General features: G+C 40.8%; 1 protein-coding gene across 5 annotated transcripts in view; it reads left to right on the top strand.

The window, feature by feature from the left end:
- BRMS1 (BRMS1 transcriptional repressor and anoikis regulator) overlaps window positions 1-20,618 on the top strand; it is a 270,509-nt gene that overhangs the window by 46,519 nt on the left and 203,372 nt on the right. For 3 of the 5 annotated variants that reach the window (XM_069207946.1, XM_069207944.1, XM_069207945.1), the window contains exons 4-6: window positions 12,936-13,026; window positions 13,827-13,904; window positions 17,396-17,523. In XM_069207946.1, coding sequence (XP_069064047.1) covers window positions 12,936-13,026; window positions 13,827-13,904; window positions 17,396-17,523 — 297 coding nt within the window. The remainder of the gene's footprint in view (window positions 1-12,935; window positions 13,027-13,826; window positions 13,905-17,395; window positions 17,524-20,618) is intronic. The other 2 variants (XM_069207947.1, XM_069207948.1) reach the window with 1 other exon arrangement.

The following is a 20,618-nucleotide window of genomic DNA, read 5'->3' as shown; positions in this document are numbered from 1 at the left end:
GAAACTTGTCTGTTGGCGGCAAGCTGGCTAAAACCAGTCAATCAGCACACCAGTAGTTGGTAGATTTTTCAGGGGGCACTTCTAAGGTGACCTGTTGGTACATGTGTTAATAAGTCCATCACTGGAATCAGTGAGGGTTTATTAATACAAGATGTTTTATACCAAACATCCCTGGTTTCAGTGAAGCCATCATGTAGCTGGGGAACTTGTATTGACCATTGTCCATCACCTGTGTTTAGAATGCCTCCCCTGTTCACTTACTATTTCTAAGAATCGACAGACATAGTAAGAACATATTTGCTCATGCAGATATGTCTTCACCTGTAATATAGTCCACCCTGCCTTATGGCCTACTGTAGGGGGGACTTATAAATGTTACAAGCAGTGCTGGGGGACATGGCACACAACTGTGTGTCATGCCATGTTTTCACTTTTTAGAGGACCTTGTCATGCAGCCTGCAGTGGCAGTCTATTTGAGTTTGGGTCTTTTAGAGTGGCACAAGTTATACTGCAGCTCTCAGGGGACCCTCTTTAGTACCTGTGCCCCAGGTACCTGATGTACCACTTGCTAGGGTTTTACAGTGGGTCTAAAGGCTGGTCACTTGGGGATCAAGTCACCAGTTGCCTTGTTTTTGGGAAAGGAACACTGGCACTGGGGACCCGGTTAGGAGGAACCCAGTGCACTTCAGTCAAAGTTGCATCAAATACCAGGCAAAAAGTAGGGGGACTTTTTCAACCAAAACCGAGTTTTCTACAGATACAAAAATAAGAGACTGAGCTAAGAGAGACAGAGACTGAGCTAACCTAACTCTGTCAAAGGAGTTATTGAAAGTATTCTCAAACACATTTATGTTATTAGTGCTTTTCCTTTTTGATACATTTTGTATCAGATGAGTTTATTCCCAAAGTTTCAAAACAGTGACTCCCTGCAATTACTGTCAAAGGCATGACTTCTAGGCGACAGCTTCCAAACTTTCTTGGTTCTAAGAAATTGCGTACTGCCTCCAGTAGCAACCTCAAACTCAAGGATGCTTCACACAAAAAATCCTCAAGATTGCTGTGAAAAGAATAGTATAGAAGAAAGGAGGAAAAAGTGGACACCTAAACAACTGGAAACCAGAAATGACCTTCTAGCTACTTTAGGCCAATCAACAACATGAGCAGCAAGTTGGAATCTGGAACATGAGAAGAAATCCAAATGAGTCCAATGAGTGAGCAGCAAGCATGGTTATAAAACAAAATGAACCGTATATATGTGTATATATTACACAGTAGTGTTAGGCAGAGTTTAGTGATAAAGTCCGAGTTTCCATAGTTAATAACTGTGGGGCCATTTGACGAATCAGCAACATGCTCTCCCTCAAAAATGTGTAATTCACCCATGTTCCTTTCGGGAAAGTTTTCTTGCACTGATCTGTCAAACTAGGGAAAATAGGGTATCCCAAAACATTGATTCCCCATGTTAATTCTCATAGGAAACTTGGCACTCCGATACAGAAAAAACAGCTGAACAGAATTACTCTATTTGTGCTTGAAAGTTAAACCTTTATTCAAAAAGCATGTTTGTTTTCCTGAACTGGTGTAGCTCTGCTCAGCATTTCTGAGAAATTTACATATAAAGAGGTGTTTGGGTTGGGCTTGAAATGGTTTAAACGTTAAGTATATGTAAACTGTTGGCCAAATGGCAGTCGAGCAGTATGGTAAATTGATTATATAGGGCCCCCTAATTGGCTCAAGGAACCATTTCAGTATTGAGTCCAGGTGCAGTCCTGTGCTACTGAGCAGTTTGGTTTGCTGGCCTCAACTCATATGCCATGCAGGACTCTGGGACTCATTTACATGTTTTAAAATAGTATAGAATGAGTCAGAGTAGAGACACCCTAACAATCTTCCTCCACCCATTCAGTGGACTGGGTCAAGGTGGAGGGACCCAGAAAGGGGATGGCTGTCTGAGAGCAGCTGAACCCAGAGACTGGCTGGGGGCATAAGCTGTTGCATAACTGGGGCCTGAGTTACAGCAAGATCATTGCACTGGCGAGTTTCATATGATTTTTTTGTTTTTCTTTTCAAACATTGGCTCTTAGCGATTCAGAAAATGAATTGTTGGAATGAGATATCAGGGTCACTCACCTTAGAACACCTCTCCACAAGGCAGCCCATATTTAGCCTTTGACTCCTACATTCTGTATGTGCAGGACCAACAGACAACTCATGAGAAGATTATCATGTTGATCAAGCAGGAGATCCTGATCTTGATCACTTGCTGGTCAGTTTCTTCTTTCAAGATGACACCTGAAGAAGTCATCCAGCTTGCTGTAACTGATCATTTGGTAGATTAGCATGTGGTCCATGTGGAGGACAACTTGTTAGTGTAAACACTCAAAGTCTGAGAGGTTGGTTCATTTTCTCCCTATACTAAATGGAATGACCTGATCAGCCCCAGATAATTTTAAAGATCCGGTTAGAACCGAAGTTGTCACTCCACGAGTCGAAAAAAAGTTTAGGACGTCCCCAAATGACGCCATGTAGGTTAGGGAACTGGTCCCTCTAGACCCATTAGTGGGTCACACTGATTGAAAGTGTGTTGCTGCCCAAGCCACAGGTGACACTCCTACACCAGACAAGGAGAGTAAGAGAATGGATGCTACAGGTAAACTGGTTGCAGTGGATCTACTACTCACTTGAGGATTGCTAATTCTTTTGCCTTGTTGTCCTGGTATGACAGAGCTCAATGAGAAGAAATGGAGGAGCTTCTCAAACACCTTCAATAAAGGAAAAGAGGGAGAAGAAATGGTGTCCGAAGGCAAAATAATTTCCAACACAAATATACATTGTACATGGGATGTTGCTAATACTGCCTCTAAGGGCCTCAGTACAAGTGTTGTACTGTGCAGACACGCATGACTCCTTTTTCCTAAATATAAGCTGGAGGTAGTAGCAGCATTTTATCAACCTACTGTTCGACAGAGAACACCTTGTCAGATCGCAGGTTGAAAAGATGTTAGAGAAAATAAAAGGAAACACAAACTGCGAGTCTGTGGGACCCATACAGTACACCAGTTTTAAGGGGTCACTTTATAAACTCCAGGCTAGGTGTGATTCAAAGTCTACCTTTCAGGATCAAGTCCAATCATACCAAAGGCAAACCTGGTAGCGGTTTCAAACGCGGAGCTAAGGGGCTACGAGCAATGGAGATGCTAACAAAGGTCCTACTCCTCCTAACAGTAACAGCACATAGATTATGTGTCACCAGTTGGGGAGGCGCGTGAACTAAACCATGTCCTCCATTAATAGCAACACACCACCTCAGACAAATTGGTGTTAGGCAAGGCATTACGCAACACGGTTGCTCCCTAGAACTACATGCAACCACTCCCAGCATCCCACTGCCGTAAACACAAGCTCAGTCCAGAGTATGCACATCTTCTCCAAAAAGATGGCTTTTTCCACATTTTAATCCATACTGAGCATTGCAAGCACTGCACTTTATTGTAAGTGGTCATCCAGTTACTCCCTTACGGGCGGCACCACAGCTCCAAGAGTATTCACAAAATGGCTTGCAGCTCACCTGTGTTGAAAGGAAATTCATGTTTTCCCATATTTAGACGATTGGTTGGCCAAGAGCAGCAGTTAATCCAATGGCTTGTGCAAGCACATTCAACATTTTTCCCACTCCACACACTGCAAAGCACCATAAACGCAGAAAAAAAATCCCATCTTGTGCCTTCTCAGATGCAGCCTTTTCTAAGTTCCATACTTGACACCATTACCACCAAAGCTTGCCCAAAACATCAAAGGGTTCCCAGCCTACAACAGAGGCTTTCTCTTCTTCCACCAAACCGTCTTATTCTAGTATGCTCATTCATAGCAGTATTGCCATATGCAAGGTTGCACATGAGGTCCTTGCAAGAGAGTCCTGTGGTCGCAAGCTTGTGGTCACTGGGAAGATAGAGTGGAGTGGTGGTGGCCCTAGACTGCCACTGGATACAATGGTTGACACCGACCAACATTTTGCAAGGTATGCCTTTCACTGGCCCAATCTTACATGTGACCATTATCACTGACACCTCTCTACTAGTATGGGGTGCTCACTTTGACCATCACACAATACGAGAGCAATGGCTGCACAATATAAGAAACAGCACATCAATTTTATGGAGCCTCCAGCCATGCAACTTGCACTCAAAGCTTTTCTTCAAATCATTTGGGCAAAAGTGGTTCTTGTCAGAACAGACAACATGACTTCCATGTACTACATGCTGAAGTAGGGGGGCAGACATTCATTTTGGCTGTCACAGACCATTTGTCACTAGGCAATTCACCACAAGGTGCATCTAGTGGCACACCAACTTAAAGAATGTTCAACTGCTTTGCGAACCTACTCACACCAGCGAATCCATGAATTGTAACTCCAACCACAAGTCCTTCAGATTTGCTTCAGGAAGTGGGACACTCTGTAAATAGACCTGTTTGTTACAGCCAAAAACACAAAATTCCCAAACGTTGTCACCAGATACCCACACACCTTAAGGAATACCCAATGGATCAACTGGCTAGGAATATCTGCTTATTCTTTTCCTCCTCTCACACTGCTTGCGATAGTCATCAGGAAGCGCAGGAAGACATCTCACATTCTCGTCCAAGTCACTTCAACCTGGACCACTCAGCCTTTGTTCTCCATTCTACTAGGATTTTCCATAAGTCCAGGTGCAAACCTTTATCTCAAACCAGATCTTATTCAGAAACATGGACAGATCAGAAATCCGGACCCAGCAAAGCTCAGTTTTGTTATCCTAGAGTCTGTGTGCTTGCCTCTCTCACAAGAATGCACAACTGTCCTTAGAGAGGCTAGGCAGCTTACGACTGGTGCATTTTAACAGCAAAAGGGAAATGATTTGTCCATTACTGCATCAGCACAGCTATAACCCCTTAAACTCTACAGTACACAATTACTTTCTTTCTCCACCTACAAAAGTAAGGGCTATCTTACATATCTAATCACCTCCCTCTAAATGCTGACACGGCTACTTCAAAACAGATAGCATACATTGCTTTGAATAATTTCAGTCATTAAAGCTTTTGGGGAGGGGCTAAACAGAGTAATACCTCCTTCAGCCTCTCCTGTCTCAGTATAGAATCTCAAATTGGTCTCTACCAGAGTGATGGTGCTCCTTTTGAATCCTTGCACTTGTTCTGGCTTTATTTCTTTCTTAGAAGTATCCTTCCTAATCACCGATCCCTCCCTCCAATGTATTAGTGACCTACGATGTCCAGGAACCTTTTGTAAGCGTACATAAAGATAAGGGGGCTCTCAGACCCACGCCCAAATACCTTCCAAAGGTAGTATTGCCTTTCCATCTCAATCAAACTATTGAACTTTGTTTTCTTCCGACAGCCTGACTTGGTGTCTGAAAGGGCATTAAACACTCTGGGTGGATGTAAGGGCCCTTATGTATAACGTAGACGAAACCAAACCACTCAGCAGATCAGAGCACTTATTTCTTTCATTTGCTAAACCTCATAACGGACAGACCATGCAGGTCCTATCCAAAGCAAGTACATACAGATGGATTGTAAGTGCATCCGAAATTGCTACTATTAAGAAATGTCAGTGGTCCTTGCTCTTCATATGGCACACCCTAGTAGTACAAAAAAAGGAGCCACAGTTGCCTCCCTGAGCATAATCCCCATATCTGACATTTCTAAAGCAGCTACATGGTCAGTTCACCAAAAAGCGTTGGTTGGTAAAGATGTGCTCAGAACACTATTTAACACACTTACATTATCCATGCTCTAGCCACACCAGCTGGGAAGATACTTCTTTTCAGTCTGTGCTAATCATGTGTCTCGGCCATGTTTCAGAGATGATGCAAACTAAATTACCGTACTAGAAGTTAGTGAGATCCCACTTAAACAATGTCAGAATGCAAGTTCATCAAGTTATTTATTTGTGAAATAGAAGGCTGTAGAGTAAACACACGAATCGTAGTATAATCTTGGATGCAAAGTTCATTGAAATGTCAGCCTTGATTTGTGAAATAAAAGGCTGTAAGATAAACACACGAATCGTAGTATAGTCTTTGATTCAAAGTTCATTGAAGTATCAGCCGACACGTGTTTCTCCCTTTGTTGCATGTACGCCAGGGCTTTTTCAAGGCTGTAAAAAATATATACATTCAAAAGTATAATGAAACACTGAGTAGAGCGAATGTGATCAACGGTGCTACCAGAAAACGTGAGTAGTATAGGCACATGCTGAAAACCCCAAAAAGTCTCACCTATAGTGCTCCCCATATAGTGGAGAAAAAGTAATAATCGCAGAGGAAAACACTTAATAGAATTCAGAGACTAAAGAAGCCCTCGTCTTCGAATTTATTATTCTGAGAAAAGTGGAAAAAATTGAGAAAATGTGCATTATAGGTAAATATATTTACAAGAAGAACAATAATTAACACAGTAGTATAAACTAGAGGTGGGTTCTTTTAGAAAAAATGAATTAAGAGTATAAATACTATGCCTTTCGAAGAAAGATACATGCTGGCACACTCATAATTCTAAATTACCAGATCTTCTCCTCCATGTGACTTTAAGGAGACACCGTAGATTAAGACAATTCAGGCATTGCTTGGTAATGCTTAGCGCTGTAGGGCATGCTTGATGAAGTAGAAGAAACACAAATGCTGTCGCGTGATCTCATATCCAGGATGCCAGCAAGCAGTTAGGAACTCCCTCTGAGCTAGCCTGGCTAAATTAGGTACACACTCTGATGCTGCTGCCACTGCTAGCAGTGCGCAATGAGTTTTGTTACCATCTTTGTAATTTTCTTCCCACACTTAGCTGTCCCTGGTATACTGGGGTAGTTTGTGGACAAAAAAAACTAAAACCTTTAACAAAAAGAGGAGCATGGACAGCTTTAGCTGGCTCCAGGAATAGTCACAGGAAGGTAACCCTTTCAGACAATGAGAAATTGTAATTTTCCTTTATAACATGGAGAATCTCAGGTTCCATGCACCTCATATTCAGGTTGATCATGTGTTATAATTGGAGGTAATCTTGTACTATGAGAGATACTTAGTCGTTTCATGAAAGATGTCAAAGAAACTTCAACCAGACAGTGACTGGATTGATATTCTTTAAAATTGAAAGACGGCCATGAAATCTTGGTCTACATTAAGACTAATATTTGGGATGAGGTTAAATTGAGAGCAGATAGCCATATTTTGTCTCTTACTTTATCTGAGACAGATGGTTGTCCATGTCGATTGGCTTGTTGACTTTGTCCCAACATGGAGGATTGCAAATTCAACATAAAAAGTTGTCTAGTTTGATTAATCATTTTTAAAGAGTCTGTACAGCTAGTACAGTGTTTTATTTCTGTGATTTCTGGATTAAGCTGTAGATGAAAGCTATTCAAAGCAATAGCAGAATGGTGAAAATCCTGTGGAGGTGTGAACTGTTATCATAGGAAAATTCAGTCACCGGAAGCATATAGGTGGCAGTTATCTTGTAACATTGTAGAAATGCTTGCAGAGTGCAATTCAACCACCCTGTTTGCCCATTAATCTAAGGATGGAAGCCAGAGGTTAGTAAACTATCTTTGTAAAATATTTCACTGAGACCATTATGTTGGTACATTCTTCAGATGAAAGTGAAATACACAGTAAAATCTGTGGAAATAATCTCCCAGGTTTTGTTAATAACTCAGGGCTTAATAAATAACCAACTTTCTTCTGGGTTTCACTCTTATCCTGAGCACAGACCTCACACAAGATACGTATTTGGAAACATCACGTTTCTTAGAATTTCTTTTGTAACTCATCTCCCTCTTTAACCAGCAACATTACATAATGACACATGGTGTAACTGCAAAATTATCATTTGAAAATCCCTGCAGTTAATAAATAATATGGTTTGAAAATGTAATTTATTTAAGTATTTAATAATGAAGGATGGAAGTTACTAATAAAGCAATAATGGTGAAGTCCGTAAATCTTTAAACAGACTTGATCCAGGAAAGATGTCAGTACAGCAAAAAAGGCTTGGCAGAAGGGAAGGGAGCTTTTCTTGTGACTCAAAAACTTTCATTCTAGAGATTGTCTAGGTAGGTTCAGTCATGATGTTAAAAGTTCCAGGAATATACATGTTTGAAAAATCGTGATTAAAAAAAGGGCCGTCAACTTGTCTGTTTTTTTTGTGTACTAAGGTTGCTGTAGAACCTGTACGTTTCACTGGTGAGTACACAGTTATCCACCTTCTAGAAACACCTTATAATGGGTAATAGTCATTTTTTTAACATAGAGTAATTAAATTCTGTCAAAGTGAATTTTTTGAGAAAACAGGCGATGAGATATTCCATTCCACCTTGTCCTCCTTGCATTAGGATCACCCTAATAGTCAGATCCGAGGTATCAGTTTCAAGGATGAAGGATGGGGGCCTGGACAAATTCCTCCTTTTTTTTCTTTTTGTAATGAACTCAGTAAAGTTTCAAATACGTTTGTGATGATAGTTTGTCAGGATATTAGAAGACTGAGTTTCCTTGAGAGAAGTCTGAATAAGCTAATCCAGTATAGCTTTACATTTTGGGAACCAGTATGAGCCCTTCAGCAGAGAGAACATAGCCCAGGTGTTCGAAAGAGGTCTTTTCCAAAATATACATCTCTGGTTTTGCCATTGACTTACATTGTCTTAGGTGCAAAAGGAACTCCGATACTAAACATGCATTTTCCACAGGATCCCTAGAAAATATGAGGATATCATAAAGCAACATTAATTGTAGTGTAAGATCTGAGAATATTGCATTAATAAGATGTTGAAAACTGCTGGGGCATTGCAAAGGGCGAGAGCCATGATTCTGTATTCTTAATGCCCAAAGGTGTTCTAAAGGCAATGCTCAGGTCTAGTTTTTAAAATATCTTTGCAGCTTGAACAGCTTTTAAAATGTCTGCTGTTAAGAGCAGAGGAAAACGGTCCTTGGCTGCAATTTATTCGACCATAATCTGTGCAAGTTGGCTCAAATATGTGTTTGTGTTTTTTTTTTTAAGGAACAAGAAATAATGATGCACCAGCAGGAGACATGAATGGCACATTTAAGCAATGCTTTTGATTAGCATTAAGATCTCCCTTTTAAATCTTTTTTCTCAAAAGTAGTTGAGGAAAAATACAACCAAATTGCACAGTGGCATCTGGTACTAGGTTACTGAAACATTCAAAAGGCTGGCGAGATGTTGACCCATTTTCTTTAGCTTCTAAAACCACATTGAGCAACTCATGATATGTTTCTGGATTTTAAGTTATTTGAGCAATTGAGTTACCATGAGTGATCAAGCTTCTCCTGAATATTTAATAGTATTAGGTTGATGTTATGTGCAGTTATTGACACAACTCCTGACTGAGTTATAAAGTCTTAGCAGTCCTAATAATATGTGCATTGTGCTTTGTAAGCCAGTTGGTACCCAGTATATTGATGTAGGGAGGTATGGAAAAAACACAAATCAAAACGAATTGTGTCCTGACGAGCAGCAATTAGAACTGCAGGAGTTCAAGCCAGACCTTAAACTTTTAGACTTCCTTCCACCGTTGACTCAGGTATTGGAGCCTCTTTGTTCTTAACTGGAACTTGGTGTTCTTCGGTTCACAAAATGTCCTTGTACATATTGGAGGCTCCACCATCTACTAGAACAAGAACTTGATACTATTAGATAGCATGTTTATTTCACATTGCAAAAGAATGAATCAGGGGTGGATAAGTGGCAAGTGCAGGTTATCTTCAGTTAAACTCACCTCTATTTCCTGTACTTGGGACCTTTTAGTTTTCCAAAGACCGAGAAGATTGAGTAGGATAAGTATTAAATAGATGTCCTTTCTATCCAGAGTAGAGACATAGACCACATTTTTTTCTTCTCGGAAAAGGAACACCTTGTAAATTCTAAAGGCCCCAGACCTCTAACACCTCAGTTGAAGGATTATTGGTCGACTAATCATGTATTGTTTTCAACATTCAAGTCTTTTCCCCCTCAATTTGTCTATCAGTGTAGATAGTGAATTGGATGAAATCCTGCAGGTTTGCAAGTCTAGCAACTCTGACCAATTCATCTTTCAGCGCTTCCTTCAACCCTTTTCGATAAAGGATAAGCAAGGCAGGATTGGGCCAGTCAATCTCACAGTCAACAGCTTTAAATTTAATTATAAAAGTATGAAGTTCAAGGGTGCTTTGGAAATTTTCAGAAATTTCTTCTTGAGCTGAATATTTCTAATCTTTGCAATCAAACATATTTTTAAGATCCTGAAAGAAAGCTGAGAAGTTGTCAGGGAGCGGACAGCTGAGACACCAAAAGTGTTGATCCAGCTAGAGTGTTGCCTGAATACATCCAACCTTCGATCTGCCACTGCTGTAAATATGCTGCTTGAACGTGAAATGGATTTTACAGGTGTCTAGGAAAACCTTCCCCTTGCATGAATTGCCATCAAATTTCTTTTTTGGCCAGCACAGCTAAACGTGGATCTAAGGCCACTTGTTGGAAGGCAGCCAGGGATTTCAGGAAGTCAGCATTTTTATTGTTCAAAGTCTGGATTACCAGCCGTAAGTACATGCTGGACTTGATCCATTTTTTGAATTCTGTGGAATTGAAAACTATTAAGGGCTGGTCTTCTAGATGACTACATCAAAACGTTCTTGGTTCAAAGCAAGCTTAGGCTCCAGGTTGTAACAGAAAACCTGAAGGTTGCTCAGGAAATAAAGTGTGAAAAGAAGAGTAAAAACTGGAGCTTGTTAAAAGCCTTCCATCCACTTTAGGCCAATCAACAAGATGAGCAAAATGGAAACTGGAACACGAATAGGAAAACCAAATTAGTTCAGCAATGAGCAGTAAGCAATAAGCATTAAGCGTAGTTGCAACTCAGCGTGAACCCTGTTTATCATAATAATGTGGGACAACGGAAAACATTTTTAATATCTCAAAGTGCAAAATGGAATGTTCAAGGACACACATGTTTGCAAAAAAACAATTACATTCAAAATGTTAAATACTATTTGAAATACCAGTGATGTATCAGAGACATCGAGTTACTGAAATGGCAGATCTTCCCCTGCATGCAATGCTACATAGATGTTGCATACAGTGGGAATTCAGGCTCGCCCCAAGCACAGCAGGTTGTGGTTGAGCCAGAGAGGAGCTACAAAGGTTACCAGGGACCACCATGGAACTGCCTCTGTGCCCACCCAGAGGGATACGATGCAGTCTAGAAAGCTGCAGGATCTGCTGACAGTAAGCAGTAAGTCTTGTTACCATCACTGTAACAGTTTCACCTATAAAGGTCCTCCACCATGACCATTCTAGAACAAAGATAAAGTGTTTGAACACTGGCTACTGCACTATAAAGTTTCACTCGTTATCTTGTAATGTACATTTTATATACCCCTGACTCCTACAAAGAACAGTTTGGAGTGGGCTAAACACAGAATATACAAACAAATGTATGGAGACAGACACAATCACTCCAAAAGCATGACTTGACTATATACAATTTAAATATAAGATGAACCAAGTTGCTGTGAAGCATTCTATACAAATGTGCTGAAGAATCTTAATGTGACAGCTGATATTGTAGATTTGTGTACATTTGAGTATCGAATCCTCATAATTTCATATTTCTGGATGTTGCACACTCTTTTGGACCTACACTAGCTAATCTGATCTTTGCAATAAAACATATTTTTAAACTCCTCAAAGAAAGCCGAGAAGTTGTCGGGGAGAGGACCACCAGAGACACCAAAGGTGTTGACCCAACTAGAGCATTGCCTGTGGTGTTACTCACAACACATCCAACCTTCCATCTGCCACTGGTATAAATATGCTGCCCTGTAGCTCTTCTTAGGGACATTTGGCTCTCTCCTTTGCCTGCCAACCCCTATAGTTTTTCGGAATGGTTGTTGAACCGTGGGTGGACAGAGTGGGGACGCTACTAGTTTTGCAGGTGTTTTTTTCCCTAAGCATTAGCGAAAGCTGATGGGTGTCGGAGCATCTTACGTAAGGATAATTACAAATAAGTTTGGACTTTGGTTTCATTACATTACATTTTGTTGAGGATAAATTAGAAGTTGCAAATACTCTTTGAGATAGTTTATGTAGATGAAACCTACATCAAAAACTATATGGTGGGAAAGTTCAGGCCTAGTCTTCCCATTCTCTAGGTAGAAAAGGCCTTCTCAATGAAGCTGCTGCTATATATATATATATATATATATATATTTTTTAAATAAATCCACTGCCATCTGAGTCCCAACTTGCATGAGCAAGGCGATCCAGGGTGTAGTCCAGCAGAGCTGCTTCCAATAGCTCTCAAATTTCAAGCTATTTGTGATGTATAGATACTGATATTTGTTTGTTGCTTTTATATTATATTGTCAAAGTGAAAGGTTCATAATTAATGGTTCAAAGATAGCAGATGGGTATGGTGTCATATTGTTTGACCTGCAGAATCTGGAAACAGCTAAAATTACTTGCAGCTTGCTCTGAGTGAGACAGAAGAGGATCTTAACTAGAGGGGATTGCACTTTTACTTCATTCACAGCTGTTACAATTTGTATTAGGTTGTATTGTGTGGGAATAGGGGGTTCAGTCCAGTTGTCATTATCAAGACAAAACATGGCTGCCTGCTGAGGAATGGAGGTGAGAGGAGTGATGCCGGGACACAGGACGGCACATTTTAATTGTTCATGGCAGGAAAGAGAAACAAACAACAAATTTATGGTTGTTTTCTTTGAGTTGTATATTTATAATAAAGATTAGGTGTAAAGGTTTAATTTCTTCTTTTTTTATTTAGTGAGTCGGACGGTCTGGTTTCAGGTGGGCTTGACATGTCAGGAAAATAATTTTTTAATGTTTAGTATTATAGATTCAAATGCTTGGAGTAACCACCATTTTCCTTTCTACAGAGATGGATGATGAGGATTGTGAACGGAGGCGGACCGAGTGCCTAGATGAGATGTCTGATCTGGAGAAGCAGTTTGCAGAGCTGAAGGACAAGTAAGTAGTGCAATCTCAAGAGTTCGGGTGAGCGAGTTGTGTGTTGCTGTATCAAACTGCAGTTGCCTAGAAGTGGAGAGGACACTGTGACTATGATGACAGAATAGGATGCCACCTCCATATGGGGAAAAAAGCACTCTGAATCCTTTAATTGAATGCATGCTTCAAGGTTACAGACTGTGCTTCTTCACCAGTGACCAAGTCCATTGACTTCCTCTGCCCTTCGCTAACCTTTACATTAGCGACTTTACCTTTGTTACATGTTCTTTGGCATTTGCATGGTTTAATCTCCGACATGTCACTGTATCTCCTTGTCCTAAGGGTGCTGATTTACTTACTGACGTTGACGCCAGAGCTGTGGCTCTGTGACAGTGCTCTTCAGATGATTGAGACTCCTGTCAGCTGGGACCTCTAGGAGAGGCAATTGCTGAAAGGGGGTGTATGAGAGGGTGGAGTGTGGAGGCAGTTCGACCTCACTTGTACCACATAGACTCCTCGATAATACAGCAACTTCTACAGGCATCTGTGTTTGTCATTACCAGACCCGTGTTGCTATGTGTCGGCGTTCATAAGCCTCTGGCGGGTGGGATCTATCCACTTATTTGCATGGGTGTTTATGCAGCTCAGTAAACCCCTAGTTGTTCCACCCTCTAGAGTGATGAGTGATGGAATTTGGATAGCTACCCAAACGTTTTGGTGCAAGTTAGTCATTGGGGAAGTATTGGGAATCTGTATGAAAACCTACCATGCTGTGCATGACCTCCCCCAAGGGTCCAGACTACCTCTGGTTCTCCCCACAGACCTTGTAGACGCCTCCCTCGGCTCGCCCGAGGTGCCTCCACGTCGAGGGACAGGACGTGGCATCTCCGTGTAAGTGGGTAAGGAAATGGACTGTTTCTGACTGAAGGGGTCATTGGAATGGCAGCAAGGGAGGAGGAGGGGGTAAGAGTGCTATTAAAGACCTAAGTAAGGGGCTGTTTGGCAAGAGAGAAAGAGGCCTCCCGTATAAGTTGACCTAGGAAATTGGCAGGTGAATGACAGTACTTAAAAGTACATTAAAATAAGTCTTTGGGATAGTACACTGCATAGGGGGGTCTTTGGGGAAAGTCCTCTGCGTCAGGGGGCCTAGTATGAATGTAAGGGTTTAGGAAATGGGGAAGTTTAGAATTTGACAGTGAATCAGGACTGCAAAAGCCTATTCCATCCCGTATTAATATGCAAGTATTGGATGGCCTCCTGCTTTGTTGCTTTAACAATTCTGTTGCTCCTTTGTGTTCTGTATTGTGTCCTTTTCTTCTCCTGAGAGATTGTTCAATACATTACCTCTGTCAAAACATACTTAATTTTTGTTAATCTTGACCTTCCTTCTCCCTTAAACATAACCTTCAGTTCTATAGGCATCCTTCCGCTAGCCCTATAATTGTGTTTATCTTTTTTTGTAATACATTCATTTTCTCTCCTTTCCTGCGGTCCTTTCTGTGACTGTCAGGGTACAAATTTCCTGCCCAGCACCCACTTATTTATCTTATGTTCCAAACAACTTGACACTGGGATGTTCTAAAGGATTCATTATATTTATTACAGCCTTTAGCTGTGCTGACCTAGGCGGAAAAGTAGGTGTTTGCCCATGGTCCCAAGGTGCCACTCCATTGGTTGCGAAGGCAGCACCCTCTCCCTAGTTCCTCTAATAAAACACATTCATAAAATGAGCACATGACAGGAGAAGGATGGGAGCTGGTTTTGAGATCATACTAGCTGTGGGGTAGCCATGCACATTTCCTTACCAATTGTGGCAATGTAGCTTAAATTGTTTATACTTTTGAGTAGGTGTAAAATGGAGGCAGCTCACCACTGAAGTCAAGTGGTTGTACTGGACTTTTGCAAGAAGAGAGTTGTTATTGTTCAGAGGGAGAGTACCAGGTCTTGGATTGTGGGTTTGTTGTATGGTGTAGGGAGTTGTAGTTTGATTTAGGCTGGTGTGAGATTTCATGCTATGCAGCTGATATCTTGTTTGCGAAGTGAGTTTTATGGGAGAGGTGATTTTCCATTATGAAGCTTAAAGAACACCCAGTTGTAGACATTTTCTGTGCGGTTTGTGACAGGGAACAGTTATATCATAAAGATTCACTCTCAGGTAGGTGCTTGACAGAGGATGGCTTCAGTCTGTTAAATGCTTGTACCCAATGAGATTTTAGGATGGCTTTTGATCATTTTTGGTTTGGCAGCACATGTGTACTTGCAGATTTTGATTTAGTGGGTGGCTAAGAGTGCTTTGAGGGGCTTGCTATATAAGACTAAAATTGAGAGAGAATTGATCCTTAATGTACTGCATTGGCCACATGATAGCATGTCTGGTGGGTTGCATTTGAAGTAATTATTGCAAACTGAGTAGCATGGAGGAGAACCACTATAATACATGCAGAGCCAGTGAATCCCACACATATCAGGATGTTTAGTAAGGGCTGATGGCTTATAATATCAAGTGCTACTAGTAGGTCAAGCAGGTCCAAAAGACTGTGGCTGTTTGTGATGAGAAGGGCATTGTTGACAGCATAGATATTTTTTTCGATTGTTCTCCAGCATGGGGCGAAGGCTGACTGAGAGTTGTGAAGGGGCAAGCTGTCATTGAATAACCTTTGCAGTTGCACGAGGACTTCTTTCATGATTAACTTGTTGAGAAATACTGAATTAAAAGACCACTCCATAAAAATGTTGGATAATCGAGATTTTTTTCCCCTTGCTTGCTGGCCAGAGAGAAGTTAGACCCCTCAAGTCCACTAATGAAACTTTGCTGTTAAGTGGCAGTGCTCCAATGTCTAAGGTGTTACAGCACTACACCTGCACCTGAACAAGCAGCAAGATTGCTAGAGCCTGCAGCCACCAATGCAACCTGCATTTGCTGTATAATGTTATAAACCATGTCTTCCTCTAGTTTTGCCTCCTGTCCCTGTGCCACTTCATAATTCATTTAACCAACAATAACCTGTACAAGTCTACCACCTTAGCTGATTGTGAGGTACAGTATTAAAATCCATTCAGAAATGCAGATGCTTCCCAGGCATCACTCTCCCTCCTCAAAACCCTGTATTTGTCCCTTTGAAAACTGAGGGATGTCTTTCATTGCTATTGCACTGGAGAATAGTGTGCTAAGCTGGAGAATACAGTGTGCTACAAATTATGTAAGCCACTGGTTTAATGGTATTCTGCATTTCTTTTCTTTCATAGGTGGTTCCATACATTGCCTCGCGACTAAGGACCTGCTGGCATTTCTATAATTGCCACATTCCTCTCTGTTCCTATGGTTGCAAAATGTGAATCCCTAATTCTTTCTCTGCCCCTTCAGAACTTTTCCAGTGTCTAGAGTTTTGAGATTAAAAAGGAGTGAGGGCGAAATATTAGGAGTGAAGGAGAATGAAAACGCTTTACATATCAGAATGGATTGCAGGGTCGGTAGACAGAAGTGTAGTGCCATATCATGGAAGAAAAGGGGAAGGGCTGGTAAAATGTGATGGGTGATTTTTTTTATAGAGATAAGAGCGTCCTGGGAAAGTGTGGCATGTTGGTGGATAAAGACCATCTCCGATGAGTAGTGAGGGGAGTCTTTGTCATCATAGAGAGTAGGAGGAAGTCCTCACTGGAGAATATTAGAGGGCATTACCAAGCTTTAGGGAAGGTCATTAAAAGGGAGGGTCTCGGAAGAGGTGGTCACATTAAAGGCTGATGAGAAAGTATGGAATGAGTGAATGAGCTGATGAGGGAACACATGTAAAAGGGAACGAGGGCAAGGTACCTATGAGTAGAAAAGGAAAATGACTCATTAAAGAGGTTGAGAAGGGAAGGAATCTGGGGTGGTGGAGAAAAAGTAGAATATACCTGCTATGAGGGTGAGGAAGCAAACAAAAGAAAGAGAATACTTCTAGGTTGTAAGGGGGTATTTACCTGATGATTAATAAGGGGTCTTATTGGGCACATGAGAAAAGAAGTTACAACTAGCAAAAAAATACCCTGTAGGGGACTAGGGAGAGAAGTTTAGTTTGGATGCTTAAACCAAAGCTGTGTGCTGTTGGGAGGGAAAATAGGGTGTGCAAGGGGGTGGTGAAAGCATTGCAAAGTTCATATTGAAGCATGCTTTTATTTGAGGTTTACGGAGAGAGGGTGCCATTTCTTAGGGGATAGCAAGTGGAGGGGGTACTGCTGCACAGCAAATTTGGAAGTGTGATAAATGCAGTCTATCACAAAATTAGGGACACAGCAAGAAATGGAGGCATCGTGCACAAAGGGTGGGAATGACAGCAAAGCCTTAAAGGGTTTAATAGCTTTTGGAGAGCACACATAAAGTCAATCACCAAAAATGTTCTCCTATTTTCAGGCTGTTTAAGGAAAGATTACAGCAGGTGAAAGCTAAACTTGAAGAAGTAACAGCTGGAAAGGCTGCAGAGTACATTGACCCTCTGGCTGTGCTTCAGAAAAATATGAAGATCCGCATTGAGGTGGCTGGTAAGTTGGGCAAATGAAATTCTCAGCCAGAGATTTGGTGATTGGAAGAGTGAATCGTTGTATGTATTGGACATTGATTGCTCAGTAGGCTGAAAATAAATGTGTCAACTAATTTTCTTCAGTTTTCAGACACCTGCAGCTCTGATGTGTCAACTGCTTTAATCTTCCCTGTCTGAAAGGAAAGCATGGCAGGAAAAATCCTGCTATTCTTTATTTATTTTTTTAACCAAAGTTTTTTTGACAAGATGCACAATTTGCTTTTAGAATACTTGTTTGAAGTGCCTCCTTGGACGTTATAGACCTGACGGTAAAACTGTGTTCCTTTTTGTTTTATTAATTTGACTGGTTATTATTGAGTTGCTTTGCTGTCTCTTATGGTTACTTTGCTGCTTTCACATATGCATATTGAATGTGCGTGCCCATAGGCTAGAGATAAACACAGTACTGCTTAGCATTGCAAAAACCTCTGTCTGCATAAGTGATAACTACTAGTGTGGAGGTAGTTGGACTGGTCGAGAGGGAATAGGAGTGTTGCTCAGGACTGAACTTGTGATCTGGGTGCAGGTAGGAAATCTAGCCTATATGCAGTAGCTCGAGATAAATTTAGAGAGTCTGGCCAGAACATTAGATGGCTTCTTTATCTGGTGTTTGTGTCTGTGTACTGAACCCTGATTGAGGACTTACCTGAACAGTTTGATTCTCACAGTCACCTGACGAGTAAGTGTTCTGGTTCTGCCCAAAGGTTTGTTGATATTAAGAATGGTTCTGAGGAAATCCTTTGATTTGTCCACCCCCCTGATGCTGTTTTTAACTCAGTAGTTTGGTTGTTTGTGCTTTGGCTAATGGGAGGTTTGTGTTTGATTTATAGTGACATATGTTTCAGGGAGCTTTAAATTTTCTTTTGGCCCTCACTCTGAGGGCATAGAGTGAGATTTAAAGTTAGGTTATCTGATAGCTGCATGTCTTCAACCTTGACCTCCATTTGGTTGCCTAATTCTACCCAATTACCACTCAAAACGTTAGGTTTAGGTAGTGTTGTGGCACCCCAGACACGTAGGATCAGGGCCCAGGGCCAAATCAATCTTACTTGATTTTTGATTTGTATGAGCAGAATGATTTTTTGAATTATAACAGATTGGCGGTTTGTGCCATTCTTCACAGTATACTTGGGGATTGGGAGGTGTTTGGGTCTGTTTAGAAGTTGATGCCTAGACGCCCCACTTTTTCTGATTGTCTTGGGGTTTATTCAGACCAGGCTTTGGGATTACAGAATTGGGTTGTCTCTTTACTGACTGCAGTCTCCTTTTGGGAACCATTAAGTCATGTAGAAGACACAATCTATGAACTTTGTAGAGTTGACCTGACCACTCAGTTTCATTTTCAGCTTGGATCTGGAAGTTCGCAATGTCTGCCTTGCAATTTCAGCTAGTACTGTTTAAGGACAGGCCACTGGGTGAGCAGTGGTGAAAGAGGAGTACCCTCTAAGCTGCATGAAACCATCAATATGGATGATTTAAATTATTAAATTCTTTAGGTGGTCGCTGTATAAGGCTTCACCTACCTATGATAGTTCTTTAAATTTCCAACACCTTTCTTGACCTTTTTATTTAAACACAGTGGTTTGTTTTGCTTAATCTGCAGTGACTTAAGACTGCTCAATTGACTGGGTTAAGTGCTTGTCCAGAGGCCTAGTGGACAAATGTGGATCCTAGGTCATCTTACAAGGATGATGAACTGTGTATCAATGAGCAGGGCCATAAAGTTGCTCAATGCTCTAATATCTGTAGGCAGTCCGTATTATGATGTGTTCCCCATCAGCATTAGAATTACTGTAGTATTCGAAAACATGGAAGTCTGTAATACATGATTAAAATGTTTTTTTTATTACAGACTAGTTATGAACTTAGTATTCATCAGTAATATGAAAATGACATAGCTACTCTAATAACTTATCACAATTGATTTTTGACATTACAATGCCTCTGCTAGAGCCAGCGGACGGCGTGAAAGGCAGACCATGGAGCACAATTAAGGTGGTGTTTAAACAATTAAGGGATTTCTAAATGGTCATCTCTTTACACCTATGTTTTGCTCAATTGAACAGTTAGTGTCAGAAAGGAGACTTTGATGGCAATGTTTTTTAGCAGCCAGTCGTTATTAGATGAAAGCAGGAATGTCTGCATGTTACCACTCATTCTAACATAAAGCCTCTTTTGAGAGTGACTTATAAACGGATTATAGATAATGTAATGAGTTACTATCTGTACATTAATTTGTTTAATTTTGAACTACTGATTCCCCAATAATTTTGTTTAACTTCTACAGATCTATTTATTTAATATGAAAGAGAAAGATAACAAGAATTTACCTGTTTGAGGGAAGGGTAGTGGTTTTATAAAGAACACATTATCCTTTGTCAAATGTTAAAAAATATATTTGAGGCCCCCTCAAAGTTTCATGGCCTTAGAATATAACTCCTCCCTCACTTGCAATATCCTTTTAATGCAATGTTGTTTTTTTATTCCCATGATGAGGTGATCCTTTCTGTTTACAAATATGCATATTTTTTCCCCTCTTAGACGTCTGAGGTAGGTGAGTAGGTTGTGGTGTACAACATACTCTGGACGTTGCCTAACTCTTCTTACAGGAGCTTTGGAGGTATCTAACAACATAGTGTTGGACATTGACTTTCTTCATAACAAAGATATTCTTCGTATACTCCAGGCACTCGTGATCACTCTCATTAGGAGTCATGTGTTTGCAAGGTCATAATTCGTGGGAAATTATTTCTTGAAACATGATACTGGTAATGCTTAATCTGGCGGATGCAGACTTTGGGGTTGGATGTTACTTACACCACGTCATCCGTAGACGTAGATTTTTCATTTGAAAGAAGGAGCTTGTGACTAGTGGTTTGTTGATGTATGTAGAATTAGGGTGTAAGTTATCTACCTGTTGGGGGTTTGATGTGGACTCCTATTCTTTTTTTTATTTTTATTGCTAACTGTCCAATTGGTAATGCATCGCTTCATTAGCACATCTGCATTTCTTTGTTTGTTGAAAGCAGTGATTGATTCCCTTTGACTGGTTAGTAA

Source organism: Pleurodeles waltl, chromosome 9 (genome assembly GCF_031143425.1).
Source record: "Pleurodeles waltl isolate 20211129_DDA chromosome 9, aPleWal1.hap1.20221129, whole genome shotgun sequence".
Taxonomy (NCBI): Eukaryota; Metazoa; Chordata; class Amphibia; order Caudata; family Salamandridae; genus Pleurodeles; species Pleurodeles waltl.
This window is presented reverse-complemented; position numbering and strand designations above follow the sequence as displayed.